A 19,591-nucleotide genomic window follows, 5' to 3' on the forward strand; every position below is an offset into this window, starting at 1 on the left:
AGTCAATTAAAAAAAAAAACACAATTTCAAAATTTTAAATTGATTCGATTGAGGAAGCCATCGCACCACAGACTTCGCAAAAAACAAAGCTTGTCAATACAGCATTCATGCATGCTTAGAAATATCACACAAAGTTTTCGAACAGCCCAATCATTATACAACCCCCAACTTCTTGTTCCAGACCCGTGCCTATACATCATCAGGTTCGCCTCGCAGCTCCAATTTGAAGATAAGCAGCATGACGTCAGTATGACTGCCTTAAGACTAGTTCAACGTATGAAGCGGGACTCCATACACTCCGGGAGACGACCCTCGGGAATCTGCGGAGCTGGTCAGTGTTAAAACAATATAAAAACATACCAAAAATAAATAATAAGTACTACAAAATAAAGCCCGACCAAAACTATAAACCGTCTCGTAATTTTCCAATAAAAATAAAGCTAACTGCAATTAAGTCGAAACGCGGCAAAATACGGTCGCCGCGCCAATATGAGAGGGTTTTTTTTCTATATTACTGATTAGTGTCTGGTTTACGTAGAACATCTCCTCGCCCTCCACGGCCGCTGTGGTCCAGGGGTTGAGCGTTGGGCTCACGATCCGGAGGTCCCAGGTTCGAATCCCGGTGGGGACATATCACAAAAATCACTTTGTGATCCCTAGTTTGGTTAGGACATTACAGGCTGATCACCTGATTGTCCAAAAAGTAAGATGTTCCTTGCTTCGGAAGGCACGTTAAGCCGTTGGTCCCGGTTACTACTTACTGATGCAAGTAAGTAGTCGTTACATGACCCATGTCAGGGTCCTTTTGCGGCTCAATAATAACCCTGACACCAGGGTTGATGAGGTTGGTAATTCACCTCACAACCCACACGATAGAAGAAGACGAGATCACCAATAAATACAGTAATGGCGGCTATAACCTAATTAGTAAACTGATTTCAGGCAATCCGTGAAATACGAGACACGAGTGACTTAAATCGTAGTTTCTCTGAATTCGACTTTTAGTTTATTTTATTTTTTATTTTATTTTTTAGTTTGAATGCATGTTTGGATCATAGACAATGGATATCACGTGGTTTCCAGAATTTGTGTCCGATGAGCCTATGTTGTCCCCTTATTACACATGGATCAAACATAGCTGGCGAGGAGTGCATGTATACAGGATGTTTTTTTTTAAAGAACGTCTAGGGCCCTGTGCCGAGGTTTTTCTTGCAGCTTCTTTTCCCCGACTATACAGGTTGTGAGAAGCTGCAGTAGTTTTAGGCGGATGAGACGTTAGTTATGTAAAAATTGACGATTCAAAGTGTAACTATGTTACCTAGTCAATAAAGATATTTTTGAATTTGAATTTGTTAGTGATGTCGCAACGAATACTGAAAATTCCACTTGAAACCAATTCAGAAGCATATCTCAAAGTTTTCTTTACGATGTCACTAACCATATCGAATATCAGGTGCTATGCTAAGTTATTTACAGGCAAAGAACGCTTGTTGTTTTTATCAAAGTTATGCTACGGCTAACGAAGAACTTGTAGTAAATTTACCGTATGTACTTGTAACATTTATATACATCAATGGTATGTATGTAAAAAACATATTTATGCACCCGCAATGACCTATTGAAATCATTGACATGGACAACCATTGATACCTTCTATTGTAGTCGGTAACATGTCTGATTGCAACCTGAGGTCAAGGAAGGGTCAAGATGATATTTCAACATCTCAAATGTCATTTGTACGTTTAATCATAAGGATAGATAGAAGTAGGTACATCACATGAAAAAAGAAATGATGCATATTATTTAAGAATTAAGTAGGTCAAATTATTTACATATTCAAACCAACATATTATTATACCTATGTATCTAACTGTATCTATAGCTGCTTTCCCTGGGATTTGTCGAATGATGTAGGTGCGACTGAAAATCAGCGTTTGCTTCCCAAATTTGTGTTTGGGGCAAACACATGCTGAGTCGTTTTTACCTTTTCAAATAAATGCGCACTATCTCACACAACACTTTTGTTATTAATTTTATTTTATTTCTTTTCTTTTGGTAAATGTTTATAGCCTATAAGTGTTATTTTAATGTTATGCTTTTGTTTTGTGTGCTGTTTGTTTGTATAAACGTTTTCTCTCTCTCTCTCTCTCTCTCTCTCTCTCTCTCTCTCTCTCTCTCTAGGTCTATGTCCTATTACACGTACAATCGGGTAGTTTCCTAGGCCGAAGATAAATTATGAAATTCTGATTAGTAAATAAAGATAGATCTAAATGTGACAAAAAGCTTTGCTATTCAACTTATATATGAATTTTAATTAAAAAAAAATGTAATTATAAGTGCGACATTTTGTCACGTTTTTCAATGACGTCACAGGTTTCTTTTTCATATAAATTCCATAGTATTTTCGTGTTTTGACGTTAAGTAAAAGTAACTAGTAAGTAAGTAGGTTAACAAAGTACGTACACAGGTTCAAGTGAAAAGTAAATATACGGAGTTACATACTCCACAAAGTTTGCAGCATGAAGACTGAAGATGTACAGTCATGAGCAATATAATGTACCCACTTTAGGACTCTGTCGCACTAACATATTTGACATTTAGTGAGATTTACAGTTCAATTTGTGAAAAAAGTTAATGTGACATGGTACCAAAGTGTATACATATTAATGCTCGTGATCGTATACGTATAGTAATAATCAACTTGCAACGTAAATTGCATAGCATTACGCCCCGGAAGGGGTTCTGTCTACCCAAGGCAAGGAATATGTATAGTATGTATATACGTAACAGCCTCCGTGGTCTAGTGGTTAGAGCGTTAGGCTCAAGATCTGGAGGTCCGGGTTCGATTCCCGATGGGGACATTGTCGAAATCACTTTGTGAGACTGTCCTTTGTTTGGTAAGGACTTTTCAGGCTTGAATCACCTGATTGTCCGAAAAAGTAAGATGATTCCGTGCTTCGGAAGGCACGTTAAGCCGTTGGTCCCGGCTATTAGCCGTAAAAACACCTCCACCAACGCGCAGTGCAGCAGCGTGGTGGAGTATGCTCCATATCCCCTCCGGTTGATTGAGGGGAGGCCTGTGCCCAGCAGTGGGACGTATATAGGCAGTTTATGTATATATGTATATACGTATTCCTCGACAGCTATGTTTAAATCCTATGTAATAAGGGGAGAGCATATTGTCATTCAACGAGCACAAATCCTGGAAACCATGCGGTATCAATTACATATGACACAAACAGGAATTCAAAATTTCAAACTCCTAAAGACGAATTTATTGGTTTAGATCCCGAGCCAGGATTCAACTGTCAACCCTAACGCAAAGTGTCCTTGTTATTATTATCACTTTTCATTGACATTGGGGTTGGTACTCCACCTCACAACCCACACGATAAGAAGAAGAAGATTGACTTACAAAATAACTTATCTTATTAGTTGAGTTTACGAGCATCTTATACTCTGTTAAATAGGTAGTTGTAGCTTTTTTAAATAGCCAGCAGGACAGAATGATCATGTGCCTACCAATGTAGCTACAGCCTAGGAAACATGTCAGGAAAATCTGACGCTTATCAAGTTAATTAAGCTATATAAAACGTTCACAACAATCATTATTGTTTGTCTATTTCGTCTAGAATAATGGGCCTTACGAGGTTACAGAGTATAACGCCACAGTTGGTGTCACATTCCAGCCCTCCTAATAGCGGCGCGTCTGCACAAGTTCTCGCGAACGCCAGCTGACGTCATCAGGATAGTGAAAGTCCACGAGTCGACGCTGAGGAAGCGGCTGATGGAGTTTGGGGAGACACCGTCCAGTGCCCTTACCCTTGAGGAGTTCATGACTGTGGATTTGGAGGAGGAACAGGATCCTCCCGCTTTCAGGGCTGCTCGGAAGAGGGATAAGGAGAGGCTGCAAAAGGTATAAAATATTAAATACATAAAATAATCTCACGACTATATGCCAATTGGAGTAGTCAGAGGTACATCCATCGCAAGATGAACTAAGTACCTACATCTCACCGAACTTACCGTTAGACCAACATGATAGGTGGTGAGCCGTATCGCTATCTATAACGGCAAAAAATGGAAAGAGGAAGGGGAGGCCTTTGCCCAGCTGTGGGATCTTGTAGGCTAGACTAGATTAGATACATTTTTGAAAAAATACTAATCTAATCTAATATCTAATATTTATATAACAACTAAGCATGATCTGTCTCTATAGAATATACTTCATTCTGCTGCTTCACTCTAGTTTCCATCCTCTCCCTCACGTCCTTAGGGTATCTGTTACATTACACGCAGATTATTACAAATTAGTCAAATGAGATACTTTTTATGAAAACTCACGAAAAACTATTGAACTTGTTGATGTCATAAATAAAAGCCTACCATCCTACTCATTCTTACAATTAAAAAATATTTCTAAAAGAAAAATGTGATTGATTTCAGATGGTTTTCTTTTTATTTTGTATTTTATCTTTGACCTAGTGAAATACCCTATTCCTTGTACATGACAACGACAATAACAAGTCAAACTCCAAAGCATATAATATATAATTCATGGACTTGATGAAAAGGACTGGGTTGACAAAACATGCCCATACACACGACAAATAAAATTCTGTACCTTCACTTTACAGTTGATGGAAGAAGAAGACGGGGAGAAAGAGCTGACAGAGTTACAGAAAGAGATAGAAACACAGCTAGAGCGAGACATCTCAAGAAGGAAGAAAGCCACTTCCACACCGGGCACACCTTTAAGCTTTTTTGGAGGGGGTAAGTTATATACAATACATAACATAAATAGTCAGTATACGTCCTGGGCACCGGCCTCCCCTCAGTCAACCAGAGAGGGCATAGAAATATCCAATATTCGTCCGACTTCTTGTATGCAGTATGCTCCACAACGATGCTTCGACGTGCGTTGGTGGACAATACAATCATCATCATCAATTTAAGAGCCACGCTCTTGTCGGTGCAGCATTTCCATGCTACTTTTTTAGGGAAAAATAGGGCAGCGGTTTCCCTCTTGCCTTCCGCCCAACAATGTATTTTATTGCACACATCGGAAATAACATGACATAGCATCTCATCTTGGGCTCACGATCCGGAGATCCTGGGTTCGATTCCTGGTGGGGACATATCACAAAAATGAATTGGTGGTCCCTAGTTTGGTTAGGACATTACAGGCTGATCACCTGATTGTCCGAAAGTAAGATGATCTGTGCTTCGGAAGGCAAGTTAAGCTGTTGGTCCCGGTTACTACTTACTGATGTAAGTAAGTAGTCGATACATGAGCCATGTCAGGGGCCTTTGGCGGCTCAATAGTAACCCTGACACCAGGGTTGATGAGGTTGGTACTTCACCTCCCCTTTTGGTACCCACACGGTAGAAGAGGATCTGTTCCCCGAGGGAGAAGGTAGAGGTGTATAGTACACACACTTTTCTGGTCTTTAAGATACCCAGCATTGAGCTTGTTCCACAGCATGGTCTTGTGGCGCGCTTTCTCCTCGTTCATGATGAGGAAGCTGTAAGCCAAGGGGTAATCCCATGAGAGCAAGTGTTGTGACGTTCAATAGCATAATGATGTATCAGGCGACATTAGGCCGATTGATTCTCGATTCTATCTAACATTATGAATCAATCGGGTTAGAGCTACAAGACCGAATGTCCTTTTAAAATGCAAACCCCATCGTTTAATTACTGTGTCTCGAAATCTCGGCCTTAGAAGGTTATGAAACAATTTTATTTCTTTTTAAACTTTTCCTTTCAGAAAGTGGCATGTCAGAGGAAGCGGAAGCGTCGAGGTTTGCCGCGCAAGACACGTTAAATATTATCGGGGAAATAGCGAAGGATGTACAACCCAAGACTGAAAAACTCAAATTCGAGAAAGGACTAGGTATTTTTTTAATTTCATAACCCACTTTAGACTGATGGCTCAAAGATAAAACGTTTTGTAATTTATATTTTATATTTTAATGTAGGTAAGTATTTTAAAGTGGTGATTTTATGTATGTAAATTCAAACTCAAAACTTAAGTGTGGTTTATCGCATCATTGTATGGAAATAACGTAGTAAATTTACTTCTTACAAATTGTATGAAAATTATAAATTGTTTATATATTCAGGGGAATTTGGCAGCTGAATAATACACTTGACTTCAGGGTTGTATATTTCACATCCTCCAAAATATTTTTTTTTTTGTGCAAAGAGTTTTCCTTACGATGTTTTCTTCGGAATTAAACATGATAATGCAAATATGAACTCGAAAGAAATTCAGATGCAGTGGTTTAGATTCGAACTTGTGAGCATTCTGGCGTCGTAATGCCAGCCATGAGTCCTGCCAACTAATGTAACGCGGTTTTTTTTTTATAAACTCACAAAAAAACTTAGACAGAAGTCCGCAGACAATGCGCGCTTCCCCTTACTCTTTAGCGGCTTACGGTAATTGAGACTAAAGATAGACCCAGAGGGGGTGAGGTAAATCTAGCTTGGCGAGTCGAATTGGTGCGGGCGGAGAGTTACCGTTTTATTTATGTACTACTATTCTTCATTCTATGCTTACAGGTCCAGATTTAGCGGTGATAGGCCTTGGCCAGCCGGACGAAAAGTGCGACAAATCAAGTAAGCCGCTGGTGAAGGACCTGACGCGAGCCGAGGATCTGATCCTCAGCGCTGACGACGAGAAGTATATCAGCTCCCTCATCATGAGCGAGGAGGAGGCGCGCCACAAGACCATGCTGTGGAACAAGCTCAATGCTGGCTATCTCAAAGACCAGAAAAGTGGGTTTAATTGTTTATTTCCATTGTGATCTTATGCGATAAAAAAATTGGTCATTCAGCATAGGGCATTCATATATTACCTATTACCACTTTGGAACCTGAAGAAACTCCTTAAAAGATCGGTTACGGTCATTGATGGATTTTTTAAATTGTAGAATAAATATACAATTGATTTTTACCCATATTCAAAAAAAATATATATCTTTATTCAGTAGGTAACATAGTTACACTTACATATGTAAGGAGTGGTGGCGTACGCTCCATACCTACCTAGTTAGGCTGTATAACATAACATCATGTCTTAACCCTAAAGGAGAAGGCATAGATAGATAGATAGATAGATAAAATACTTTATTGAGCACAATGGACACAAAATACAGAGATAAGGACAACATATACAGAAAAGCACAACAGGCGGCCATAGGTGTATAGGCTGTATATAAACTGTTTATATATGCCATGATTATTTTCTTTCGTTACTCAGTAAAAGAAGAAATGCGGGCGCGGGAACGCGAGGAAGGGAAAGACAAGAAAAAGAAAGTGAGAGGCTCGTACAAGAAGCGGACGGCCATCAACGCGGCCACCGCGGGCGAGGCCATTGAGAAGATGTTAGCTGAGAAGAAGATCAGCTCTAAGATCAACTACGACATCCTGAAGAGTTTAGACCAACCAGGGACGCCGCTGCCAGCCACGCCGAAAGATGCGCCTGTCGTTACCGAGTAAGTTATTGTCACCAAGTTTTACCTCGGCCTCTGTGGGATCACGATCTGGATGTCCCGGGTTCGAATCCTAGTAAGGACACATGACAAAAATCACTGTGTTCCCTTGTTTGGTTAGGACATTGTGAGCTGATCACCCGATTGTCCGAAAGTAAAATGATCCATGCTTTAAGCAGTCGCTTGCAGCTACTATTGCCGTTACATGAGTCATGTTTGACGGCTCAATAATGTAACCCTGAAAGGTTGAAGATCGATCTAGTTCAATCAAAACATCACAGATTTTGTGACGATTTGAGAGTAATTAGAAATTCCGGTGGGAAATAGGCGTGCGTTTATGTATGTATGTGAATATTCTAACAAAACAAATTATTTTGTTCCAGGACAAAGCCACCGACCCCGTCAAGACCAGCAGTGGTGGCGTCCCCGCCAGCCCGCAAGCGCAAGAAGAAGAATCCTCCTCCGGTCCTCAACTTAGCCATCCCCGCCCCCGCGACCCCCGCCCCCGCCACACCGGCCACTCCGGCCCCCGCCACGCCCGCGGCTGACGACCCTGGCACTCCGGCGCCGCCTACTCCTGCACTTACGGGTAAGCGACCACGATCCTATCACACACGCATCAGGTCCAGGTACGGAATAGAAGAAAGAGATTGGAATGCAAAATACGCGTTAGGGGCATTTTGCATAAGAACCGCTACGGCCGGTTCAACCCCACTCTCTTTTACTACTACTCCTGCAAAGAGATAATCTACGATAGCTCTACTGCTTCTCTAAATTTCATAGTCCCTTTACAGGCAGTGTATATTTTATGTGATAGGCTGCAATTTTGTCATTAATTTTCGTACGATACTGCAAACAAAATTTTCCCCGATTCCCTTTTTTTTCGCATTAGGCATAACCGGTTAGGCATAATTTTTTTTAGTCATAATTGTCTTTTGGCATAATGGTTACTTGTCATACTGTTTTACTTAGCATAATGCTTGTTAAACCTAATGATGTTTGCCCTATTCTTGTAGGTTTATCACATTTAACTTGGATACCATAGTGTAATTATGGTATCCATAGGACTAGGGCCCTGTGCTGGGAGGTTTTCTGGCCACGTCTTTCCCTCAGCGTTACAGATTCCGATGTGGTAGTAGTTTTACAGCTAGTTACATAATATGTAATTTAATTATGTTTGACGTTCAAAAAGCGCTAACTTTGTAAGCCAATTTTGAAAAATAAATATTTTTGAATTTTGAATTTTTGAATTTTGTAATAGTAGGTTAGGATGCGGCGGGGTGGCCCAAGGGCCACCAACATGTTTATTTAAATAGGTATGAATTTATGCTTAAAGTGTTTATGCTTTATTATATTATGCGTAACGATTATTAGGAATAGTAAATATATGTCATACAAATTTATGACATAAAATTTTATGCAACAAAATAGGGAAGCACATAATAACGGGTTCTTATGATAATAACCGCGTGAACTTAAAACAATGAACAAAATAGGGAACCGTAACTATCGTTACCTACGAGTACTGAATAAAAATATAAATTTCAATGTAAAAGGTACAAGTGCGAATAAACATATGGTGATCACTTACCCTCATCTGTATTAAAAACATTATTATTGCTTTATTGGCCTCATTAGGATCTAGGACCTAGCCCTAAACACTGTTGATTTTCCTTCTCTGATCTGTATTTGTAGAAATATCTTATTGGGAATGTTATTTCACCCAGATGCCGGCGACGACTACGAAGATGACGCGGAGGCGGAGGCGGAAGCGGAAGCGGGCGCGGAGCTGTCCCTCGCGGCCATGCTGCAGAACGGACAAGACGACGATTATTACGACTATGAGGAATATTAGCTATTTACGCTACGTACAGTCATGAGTAATATCATGTACCCACTTTAAAACCTTGTCACACTATCGTATTTGACATTTAATGAGACTTACGGTTTAATTTGTCAAAAAAGTTAATGTGACATGGTATCAAAGTGTATACATATTAGTACTCATGACCGTACTTACACCCTATATGAAAGGAAGGAAAACGATTTATTAATATCAAAAGTGGCTGCAAGAAGTCTTCTGATGTCTGGTGGTTCTGACCACCCCATTAGTGATCACGGATTTAACATAGTATGATTAGAGTCATGGTATAAGAAAACCAGTTATGTTCAAAAGTTAACTGGTTTTGTTATACCATTGTTAGAGTAATGTAGCTCTTGTAAAATGTATAGTTTTAGTGCGAAAGAAACATACCTGTCGTGACTTTTGCACTAGGCAATGTATATCTCTATCCTGCTGTCATTCTAATCATGCTACGTTAAATAGGATATACATACATAAACTCACGCTCATAATCCCTAATGGGTTGGGCAGAGACACAAGATATCAGAAGACTCCTTGCAGCCACTTTTGATATGAATTCCTAAGATGGATATGACCAACCGCACAGTGACAGGTGATTAGTCCATCGGTCATAATGGCCCATCATAGACAATGACACAATCCATCTGTCGATTTTCACGACATGCCGAGAAAGATAAGCAGCTGAATGCGTTCTATATTTTTATTTTTTATTCACTCCCTTCCAGTCCAACCTAGAAGTACTCTATAGGTACTATATTTACTTTTTATACAATAGGAATTAATTTCGATTAGTTAATCGTTAGTTTTATCGTTGAACGATAAGCTAAAAATACTTGTGAATAATGTTTTGTTATTTTAATTAGTTTTAAGTTATATCAAGGTCCGGTAGTGATGAAAAGATCTTATAAAAGTATTGACAGTATGTAAATATTATTTTACATTATTTTCTCTACGTTACGTATAAGATTATCTTGTACAGACTGATTTTATTATTTATTATTAGTAATATGTTAGTGTAAATACTACATTAGTGTATCGATAAAAATAACGAATTATAATCGTTACCTGTGATTTTATATATTTTTTTAAATAATGTACTTTATTAATTGTTTTATATACTTGTCCTATGCTACTGCTGTTTACTACTACCTAACAAATAGGTAAAAAAATAAGTTTAATTACATTCTGGATCCTAAAACTTTATTTTGTAATATTGAAATGAGTTAGATCTCTATAAAATGCATGCAGGTATATAGCAGCAAACATCTCCTAATATTATGTTAAATTGTCAGTTTATTGTCCGTTGAAAATGATAGGGACGGATGATCGAAAGCTTCCAATTTTAAATTTAATAAGTGAACGAACAAATACCCGGTCGAATCAAGTAGGTATCTCTGGTATGTAACTTTTTTATGCGCCAACGTTCCCAAACGCCAGAATTTTGTGTTTTTCGTATTTTTTTGCCAGGTAATAATAACCTACCCCTTTCCTTTTCTGCTACTCAATGAATATGTGAATACGCTACGCTGAGTACAGATAGATGTAAAATCAATAAGTATAAAGTAAGTAAATACCTACTTTAATAAAGAACATTTACCTAAAAATATGTATCTACTTGTTTATCTACTAAGATTTATACGAGTATTTCATTCATCGATAAGATTTCAATAATTTATCAATAGATCTACCATTTACCCGCGTTGTTACAAGATAGTATTTTTTAATCTACCTGTATAGGTACATATTTATGGAAATACAATGGTGCTAATTCCTGTAAATACCATCTAATTTTATTTTAAGTTATATCTGTCCTTTTCTTATCCGCCGAAAAGGAAAGGGACGGGTAATCGACAAGCATAAAATTTATGGAACACACGTCAATTTTAAGCACAAATCTAAACCAACCGTCTAAAAATTTTACGTCAGTCAATAACCCGACACATTAATTTACTCATTCTTCCTAAAATTAAGAGCTGTGAATCATCCGTCCCTTTCCTTTTCGACGGACACGAAAATGACGGATATAACCTAAAATAAAATTAGGTGGTGTCTGCAGGAATCGGGGCCATTAGCTACCTACTTTGCCAACGAATTCTTTAAACACGAATAGACACGTTCAGAAACCTAAAGCTTTTTCTTTTTAGCATTTATCTAACTGCACAATATAAACTTGTTTCGCCAATTCGCTTTGATTGATGGACAAACGACACTTGGGTCGCCTGATTACATCACAATATAACAAAACGCCGCGAGTTGGAGGGAAGCAAACATGTCTCGACTTGTACAGCGATTATATTGTATTCCAACTATGCACCGTGTCGTCATGCTACCTACTTAGCGGGTAAGATATAGGTACAACAGATATGCAATGTACTACAGATTTGTTGATCTTTGCGTATTTATAAGGCCAGGGTAAGCAACCGTTTATTTTTTTTTAAATTTGATGATTCACCATTGGTTTATGGACGTAAAAGAATGAAATTTGCCGAATGAAAGCTTGTTTACAACATACCTAATCAAATAAGATAGGTACTTTTATAAGAATGTGAGAATACAAAACGATGACGTCATCAATAAACGTAGTCATATGTCGTACTTATTTACTTTAAATAAGACAAAACTAAAAAAAATAAGGTTGATTATTGATCGTCATAAACTAGCATCTATTTGTAGATTAATTTTTTATCATTTTTCTATGACCCGACCCAACCATCTATTTATTTGATACCGTAATTAAAATTTGACAATCAAAAAATCGGTCGGTTGCTATTCTTAAAAAATACTTATAACGTGTATTCTGAAAAACAAACTTAAAAATATATAAAAATTAATACTTCTACTTAAAGGAGACACGGTGACTACATATATGTCTAACCTTAAATTCAAACGGTGCTGAATGACCGCATGCATTGCGTATTGCAAACATAAAACGGAATAAGGATGTTGTTCATATTTGTAGAATTTTGAACAATTTATTCTATAGTGGTCCGAAATTGTGTGTGTAATAAAACTACGGCCGACGTGTCGCCTACTTTCGGTCGAAGAAAGGCTTTCCCATTAGTGGGCCTTGTATTATTCATAATAAATTATACCTAAATAATTATTTTTTATATTTAAGATAAGGATCAATAGAGTATAATAAATAGCCATACATAAACAGCCTATACATGTCCCACCGCTGGGCACTGGTAAACCAGTGGTGGTTAAGTAAGCTAAACCTCCTTTTTAGCTTACTTTAGATTAGCTTAGAGTTTAAAAACGTACTCCTCTACGCTTCTTTGGATGTTCGGACTAGTAATCTTTTATTTAATATTTATTGAGTAATTTTCAGAAATTGTTAAAAAGATACAAAAAAGTTGAAAAGAGTTTTATTTTTCATTATATTCTATATTTTTAAGATGCAATTTTCTCAAGAGGAATGGATGTCAGATTGCAAATTGTTGTAAATGGTTCTGAGAAAAATGGTTCTGTAGGATGACACAAAATAAATTATTAATAATAATGAGCAAGATTGTGCAACAAAATCATAATAACGACTTTTCGCCAAGTCATGCACTACTTGCACTAGATACTCATGATGTTATCATGATGAAATCTTCAGGTACCTAGGTATCCGAGGGTTTTGGAATAAAGTGACTCATCAAATAGGTATCGGCTTTCCGTACAACACTAGCACTTTAAACTTGTCGGTACACGACCAAACTGCGGAACCGCTGCGATGCCCCGTTCAAACACTGCGCACAGCATACACAAGCCCACAAAACATTAACGCGTGGCTCGCACCACTGTGCAGTCCAAATAATACTTCTAGTCGTATCTTTAGTGAGATATTTATTTATAAACAAAATTAATAATATATAAAATTATATTGAAAGTAACTCTATTTATTAAAAGTTTATTATTAAAAAAAAAAGTAATTATATTAAGTATATTATGGGTTTAATGTGTAACTCTCAATATCTTCGTCATAGAAAACTTTCTCACGGCCAAAGAAACGCGAAATTAAAGTTGTTATTACTTTTGAGATCAAAATATATTATCCTGATGCAACAAAGTGGATATTTAATTATGGATGAAGCTAGAAGACTGACTTTGAAACGGTGAGTGACTACTTAAAAGTTTTATACCTATTAGATTTTTCTTATTGCATTAGTTCACCCTTTGCTTTATGTTTTGAGTGTTTTAATGTCAACCTTGACTATTATTACGATGTTTTAAATTTTAAACTAAAACTAAGTTTTACACCAATGTACATAGTTTTAAATATTACGTCCGTCTCTTAGACTTCGTATCAACAATGGCAATACATTTTTAAAATAACAAATGTCCCGCCAATACTTCTGTTAAATTTTCCCTCCATATAAGAAACAGAAATGTTTGGATACACGCTCATCTGATTGTAACGTTTTTTTACTGCGTAGTATGTACAACGTAAATTTCTGCGTAAAATGAAACGTAAAATTTATAGTTTTCTTATGTTGGCTGTTCTGCCTCGCTTATATAAGTAAGGCAAAGGTTACATTGCCGATTTTATTTTTGGATATAATATTATGTATGTACGTATTATTTGGAAAGTTAGTTATTTTTTATAAAAAAAACATACATAGTTCTGCGTGTCTAAAAAAAAGGGACTTTCCAAGCTACATTCTCAAAAAAATATATATGACGTTGTTCTTAAATTTAATTACCATTTTCTCATTGCTCAGGGTATGTAATCAAAAATATAATCTAATGGTAGGGGCATATTTAAATATAATTGGTGCAGATGTGTTGTGCCTCGGTGTAATAACAAGAGTTATAATATATACCCAAAAACAAAGATAAAAGATGCATTGTCTGTTATCCATGAAGTTAGAAGGTTAAACAAAGACAAATCTGTACAACGCCATCTACATATATTTTTTTGGGGAACGTAACCTGGAAAGTCCCTCATTCATTGACACTTCATTTCTTTAGAAGTTTATAATAATAAAATAATTTTAAATAAAAAGAAAAATAATATCTTGTTCCTTTTATTCAAATCAAAGCTATCGAAAATGTTGTCTTTGAGACCGTTTTATACGTGCGTGACGTTAAAAGTCCTAAATCGTCGCCTAAGCGTGTAGTACACTACCCAAACTAAGAAGTCAAGGAGACGCTAGGCGTGGCCGCAAGACACTTCAACGCTATTACACTACGACGAAATCGTCGGCCCGTCCACCTATGAGCTATTACATTGCCCGATCCTAATGCCCGAGCTCGCGTCTTTGAACCTTCAGACCCGATGGATTGGTGTAATAAGGCCTTTAACATTGACCCAATATACACACAGCCTATTGCTTTTCTTGTAATGTTGGACAACCTGGGAAGATCACATTGAAGTTGGTTGCGAGTAGTAAAGCAAAGTGAAGTTGACGCCTAAAGTAAAAACACATTTTCGTTCGTTTGTGTTTTGAGGATTTCTAGCACGTAATATTGTGCCGTCGCGGTCGTTTTCACAGCGCTATTCTTCGGTTTTCAGTGTATTTTTCCAAAAGTGCTTCGTAACAAAATCGAGGATATCAAAATAATTAATGTTCGTAAAGGTGAAGTGCAAATTATTCGAGGTCGGTGGAGCAATGAAGATCAGTGAATTTATCGCTTTTTAGCGATGTGTGTTTATAATAAATCGAATTGATGGTGATTTGATAAAATTCATGGTGTTTCCGAAATTGTTAGTGTCGTTTGTAAAGTATAGTTCGAATCATAGGGTCCACAAACGAGCAGACGGATTCTATCATGGTCGTAAAACGGTAAGTTTTTTGTGTTCAACGTGGTATTTCGTTGCGGGGAGCGCCGCTTCAATCCTTGTTTAGCGGTCAGAATTCATAAAACATGCGCGTACACGAATAAAATGATGTCTCTAAATTGATCTTTGTGTGTACGGCTGTTGCAAGGCAGGTTTACAAAGGCGAGTCGTAGGTATATAGATACGTAGGTGCCTAAGTAAGTATCTACGTAGTGTTCCTGTTTGTTTACGTTTCTCAGGATATTCAATCTTCTACTTGTGTCGGGGATATTATCTTCATTGTTGCATAGTTGCACTACTAATTGCTTAACAGGTACATCTACATTTCTTTTGTTTACTTGCCTCTGATTTTTTTTTTGTCGCCAATATCGATTAGACAAGTCGCGTGTCTTTTGTTTGATACGGTGTTTGTTCCATATTCTAAATTAGAGGACTATTAAAAAAAATACGCATTCTTAACTTCTGTATCCAAGCCGAATATTAATTCTGACATTGGTCAATCTATTGGCCTAATTTTTTAATACATCATATCCATTTACCCCACAAAAGGTTTTAATTACTTTTTGTATCTTAATGAAATTAAAACAAATCCATACAAAACAGAACAAGGTTATAGTCAAGTCATTAAATCACTAAACCATAAAGAATGCATCTGTAATAGTTGTTAGCTATTAGCATTTAAATACATATATTCATATTGTACTGAATGCACACACAGACAATAGTGGGTGTATGGTAATAGAAAAAAAAATACAGATAATAAATCTGTCTGTGTGGCCACTGTCCAAGCACACATTTCTATTTGCGGTACCTACTAGAACTAATAATACCTGCCGTGACATTTGTGTGTCTGTACGTTTTGCTATTTTTAACTTGTTTGTCTTTTTCTAGTTGTGGTGGACTTTAAAGTAATAGACTTGTTGTCTCTAAGAGGGCTTGGTGTTACTTTTAGTTTCTAATTTAAAAAAAAATGTAAAAAGCATGTCTCCTCTGAAATAATTAATACATATACATACTTTATTAAACTTCACTATTTTGAATACATTATAGGTGTCTATTGTGATGTAGGTATGTTACTTATATTAATAGTAAACATTATTAAGTAGGTAAAAATCTTTATTGCACTTGAAGCAAACATTAAAATTATTATCAATTAATTATTATTTTGAACTCCTCCACCGATCCATAAGCATGGTGGAGAATGCTCAACACTGCCCTCCGTTTGATTAAGGTGAGGCCTGTGCCCAGCAGTGGGACATATATAGGCTATTTAATTTATATTATGTTAATTAGTATTTTGTATATTTATTAGGCATGACTTGTAATAAGTTACGATGAGGAAAATACCAGAAATACAATACATTGTTTACTATATAATTTTACTTAAATGGAGTTAAAAATGTTAGCATTTTTTCTCTCTTTCATTTTCAAAGGTTCGAAATGAAATGTTTATTTGCAGAATAAAAACCCAATGTGTACCCAATTATTCATTTGTCATTTCTAGTGATGATGGACCATATTTGGAATAAGACCTTCGATTACAGGTGCATTGTGTCTATTGGCGCCCATTTGCGTGGACACAAACTTAACCTAATTTTATTTTTATAGCTCTTAAACTATCGCCGTCTTTCACTTACAATCAGTGTAAGAAAGAGATAGAGCTAGTTGTACTTCTGTCAAATTAAGTTAAAAGTCCTGTCAAGTTGGTAGTTTCCCGAATTGGCACCATTCTCAACTGTGTGAAGGTTAAATGTAAAGCTATATATATTTCCTTTATCGTCATAGGCCTTCTTTCAGATGATTATACAATGCACAGAAGGCACTTCTTGTTGTGAAAAAAATATCCCTTATGTGATGAAATTTCAGTCCTCTGACACTTGTACAGTGTCAGTCTTAAGGTCTAAAAGCCCTAAGCTTAATGTATTCTGTGCCCTAAGTCCTTTTAAAATCCAAACTCCATTGTTAACTATTGTTTCTGGTTTGGGCTGCAGGAGCTTAAGACAAATACCAAAAGAGCACAGTGAATAGAAGTTTGTCTTTTGAAGTTCTGATTAGAGGATAATATAATCTTATGTAGGTTTGTAATTGGTGGTATATGGTTGGTTTTACGAGAAAAGAATAAATTTTTTACACACTGTTATTAAGTTACACATCCATCTTTGTTTATTGATAACCCTTACCACATCTGGAAAGTTGCTCCTTCAACATTTAGGTTAAAATAGAACCACACATAGAGGTCTCATAAAACCTCTACACTAACAAAGGAGAGACCTTCAAAGTTCATAGCTCTTTTCAAGTATCCACTTGAGATTTCAATTATTGTTTGCTTTATCGTCTTGAAAAACAGTGTGCATAGTACTCGCAGCACGTATCTACCTACTGCGTTCCATTTTTAGAGTAGTCGAGTGTATTTTTAACGCAACCTTTACTAGAGTACAATGACGTTTGTGTGGAACCCCCTTTAAACCCTCCCTCATTAAAGTTTCATAGCTGTAGGGCTACGTCCGGTCGCATTCCATACCCTTATGTGTGCGAAATGAGTACGGCGTTTTCTAGGATACGTAAGCGTTTCGCTAATTGACATGAATTTTGGCATTGTTAAGGGTGTTTAGGGTTTAAATTGCTGACAAAACTAAAATATCTTTCAAAAAAATATTCAAAGGTAGTTTGACGAAGAAGACGCGAAATCTCAAAATACCCGCTAATATACAAAAAAGTTGGCAATATCGATAGTCTCACGCAGAGCAACACATGAAATCCGAAAATTCCGAGAAAGCGGTACCTGCGTTCGTCCCTGTACCCCACCATCCGTTGATTATCCTCCGGAATTTGCACGCCCATTCACGCGCACTCTTCAATTAATACGAAACTGCATTTTTAAGTTTGCAGCCTTTTTCCTCCAATTCGTACATTCCAATACCATTATGTTTATGTTGACTATGCTGAAATTCCACTTTTATTGCAGGCTATAAATTCATTTTTTTTTGCAATATTATAAACCGCCGTTAAAAGCCCATCATCCATCAGGTTGTCATTCACAGGATGATTCAGTAGTACTCAGAATTCTTTATTTGTAATTCTTTAATTTGGGTCACGGTTTTTTATTCAAGCAATATAGTTCAATCATTGTAAGATGTATTTTTGGATTGTGGTTTGATATTATAGAGACCTACTTCGAAAAATTCGTCAAGATTTCAAAAGAAGCAAGTCATGTTATGTAAAGGGAATGTTCATATTTAATTGGAAGCTATAATATCCGCCGGGGTTTGGCCGGCACCTGCCACCTCCCGCGTTTGCGCACACCTGCTCGACAGATGGTCCTACCTAACCTAATGTAGAAAGCTGAAAAAGGCACGCGGTAGTTTGCCGCCTGCAATAAAATAACGGTGCGAAGCCATTCAACTCGCTTAATAAATCAATATGGACAATGAACCGACTGACTAAGGATTAGTTAAATTAACTGCCTCAAACTCAAACCACGTTTGAATAATTCAATAAGCAGATTACACTCCCCTTTCATTGGAATCCAATAATAATTTGAGCACGCGCCGGTTGGTTATCCCGTCGATTGAGGGGGGTAATAGTGACCATATGGGCATGCGAGCGAGGTGGGTAACTGGAATCGGTCGGTTAGTGGGAAGGTCACCCCGCTGCAGCGGCGCGGTGAGGCGCGCGGCTGCGCGTGCGCATGCAGCGGGCGCCGACATGTTGTGGTTCGCTGACCCCGGCTGCCGGCCTCGTTCGTACCCCGTACTCTGCCAAATTCGGTGCCGCCTCGTCAGTCACGATCGCTCGTAAATCACAATGGTGCTAATGGCTCCTGGCGGAAACCTCCCGAAACTCGTAAAAACATGATATAGGCTGTTAAAATGACAATTCGGTGTCTATCTATAAAATATCCAAAGCGGAATAACTGCTCCATTGTCTTATGGAACGGAACTCTTTCTCGCCGTTTCATGTATTTAAAAAAATGTCGTTACTAAATATCCGAGAATACAGAGTGATTTTCGCTGAAATATGATGAGTGTTGTTCTGTCCAGATAGTGTTGACTCAGAGTTAATTTCCGCATGTTATAAAAACTTGACCGTTGGACCATCGACCGTTGGCAGTTTGATTTGCTGGCAACCGAGCCGAACTGAGATCAATAGAATAGGCTGTTTGATGGCTCAGTGGCCATTTTCGCCGCGAGTTATAATTGACAGCTGTTAGATGCACATCTGCTCAAACACATTACCTGTAAGCATCTGTAAATCCATGAGTCTTTTGACGGCGGATTTCTTAATTTTGTTTTAATGAGCCTCATTGTTCGGCCATTTTTTCTGTTGTCTCTAAACCAAAGCCATAAGTTTTATGTTGTCAGCTTATGGCTGAAGATTTTCGGCTTAATGATTCATAATAAATAATAATAGTCGATGATTTGTTAGAGGGTCTATACTATAGACCCTATAGTTATTTTATTATTC

The 19,591-nt window shown here is 37.4% G+C and overlaps 2 protein-coding genes and 1 long non-coding RNA gene across 4 annotated transcripts in view; 2 read left to right on the forward strand and 1 right to left on the reverse strand.

The window, feature by feature from the left end:
- LOC126375125 (transcription factor IIIB 90 kDa subunit) overlaps nucleotides 1–9,766 on the forward strand; it is a 38,512-nt gene extending 28,746 nt beyond the window's left edge. Inside the window, exons 5-12 of the mRNA XM_050021972.1 lie at nucleotides 182–331; nucleotides 3,690–3,916; nucleotides 4,638–4,773; nucleotides 5,771–5,896; nucleotides 6,565–6,780; nucleotides 7,265–7,499; nucleotides 7,880–8,085; nucleotides 9,224–9,766. Of these exons, the coding sequence (XP_049877929.1) occupies nucleotides 182–331; nucleotides 3,690–3,916; nucleotides 4,638–4,773; nucleotides 5,771–5,896; nucleotides 6,565–6,780; nucleotides 7,265–7,499; nucleotides 7,880–8,085; nucleotides 9,224–9,351 (1,424 nt within the window). The 3' untranslated portion in view covers nucleotides 9,352–9,766. The remainder of the gene's footprint in view (nucleotides 1–181; nucleotides 332–3,689; nucleotides 3,917–4,637; nucleotides 4,774–5,770; nucleotides 5,897–6,564; nucleotides 6,781–7,264; nucleotides 7,500–7,879; nucleotides 8,086–9,223) is intronic.
- A 1,534-nt stretch (nucleotides 9,767–11,300) lies between these two features.
- LOC126375147 (uncharacterized) overlaps nucleotides 11,301–19,591 on the reverse strand; it is a 63,845-nt gene continuing 55,554 nt past the window's right edge. Inside the window, exon 2 of the long non-coding RNA XR_007567539.1 lies at nucleotides 11,301–11,388. This is a non-coding gene — a long non-coding RNA (uncharacterized LOC126375147). The remainder of the gene's footprint in view (nucleotides 11,389–19,591) is intronic.
- Nucleotides 13,330–19,591, forward strand: part of LOC126375132 (protein pellino) — a 71,868-nt gene continuing 65,606 nt past the window's right edge. Inside the window, exon 1 of one of the 2 annotated variants that reach the window (XM_050021980.1) lies at nucleotides 13,330–13,460. In XM_050021980.1, the coding sequence (XP_049877937.1) occupies nucleotides 13,405–13,460 (56 nt within the window). In that variant the 5' untranslated portion in view covers nucleotides 13,330–13,404. Of the gene's footprint in view, nucleotides 13,461–14,719; nucleotides 15,132–19,591 lie in introns of those variants that run through there. The other variant, XM_050021981.1, reaches the window with a different exon arrangement.

Source organism: Pectinophora gossypiella, chromosome 18, assembly GCF_024362695.1.
Source record: "Pectinophora gossypiella chromosome 18, ilPecGoss1.1, whole genome shotgun sequence".
NCBI classification, from domain to species: domain Eukaryota; kingdom Metazoa; phylum Arthropoda; class Insecta; order Lepidoptera; family Gelechiidae; genus Pectinophora; species Pectinophora gossypiella.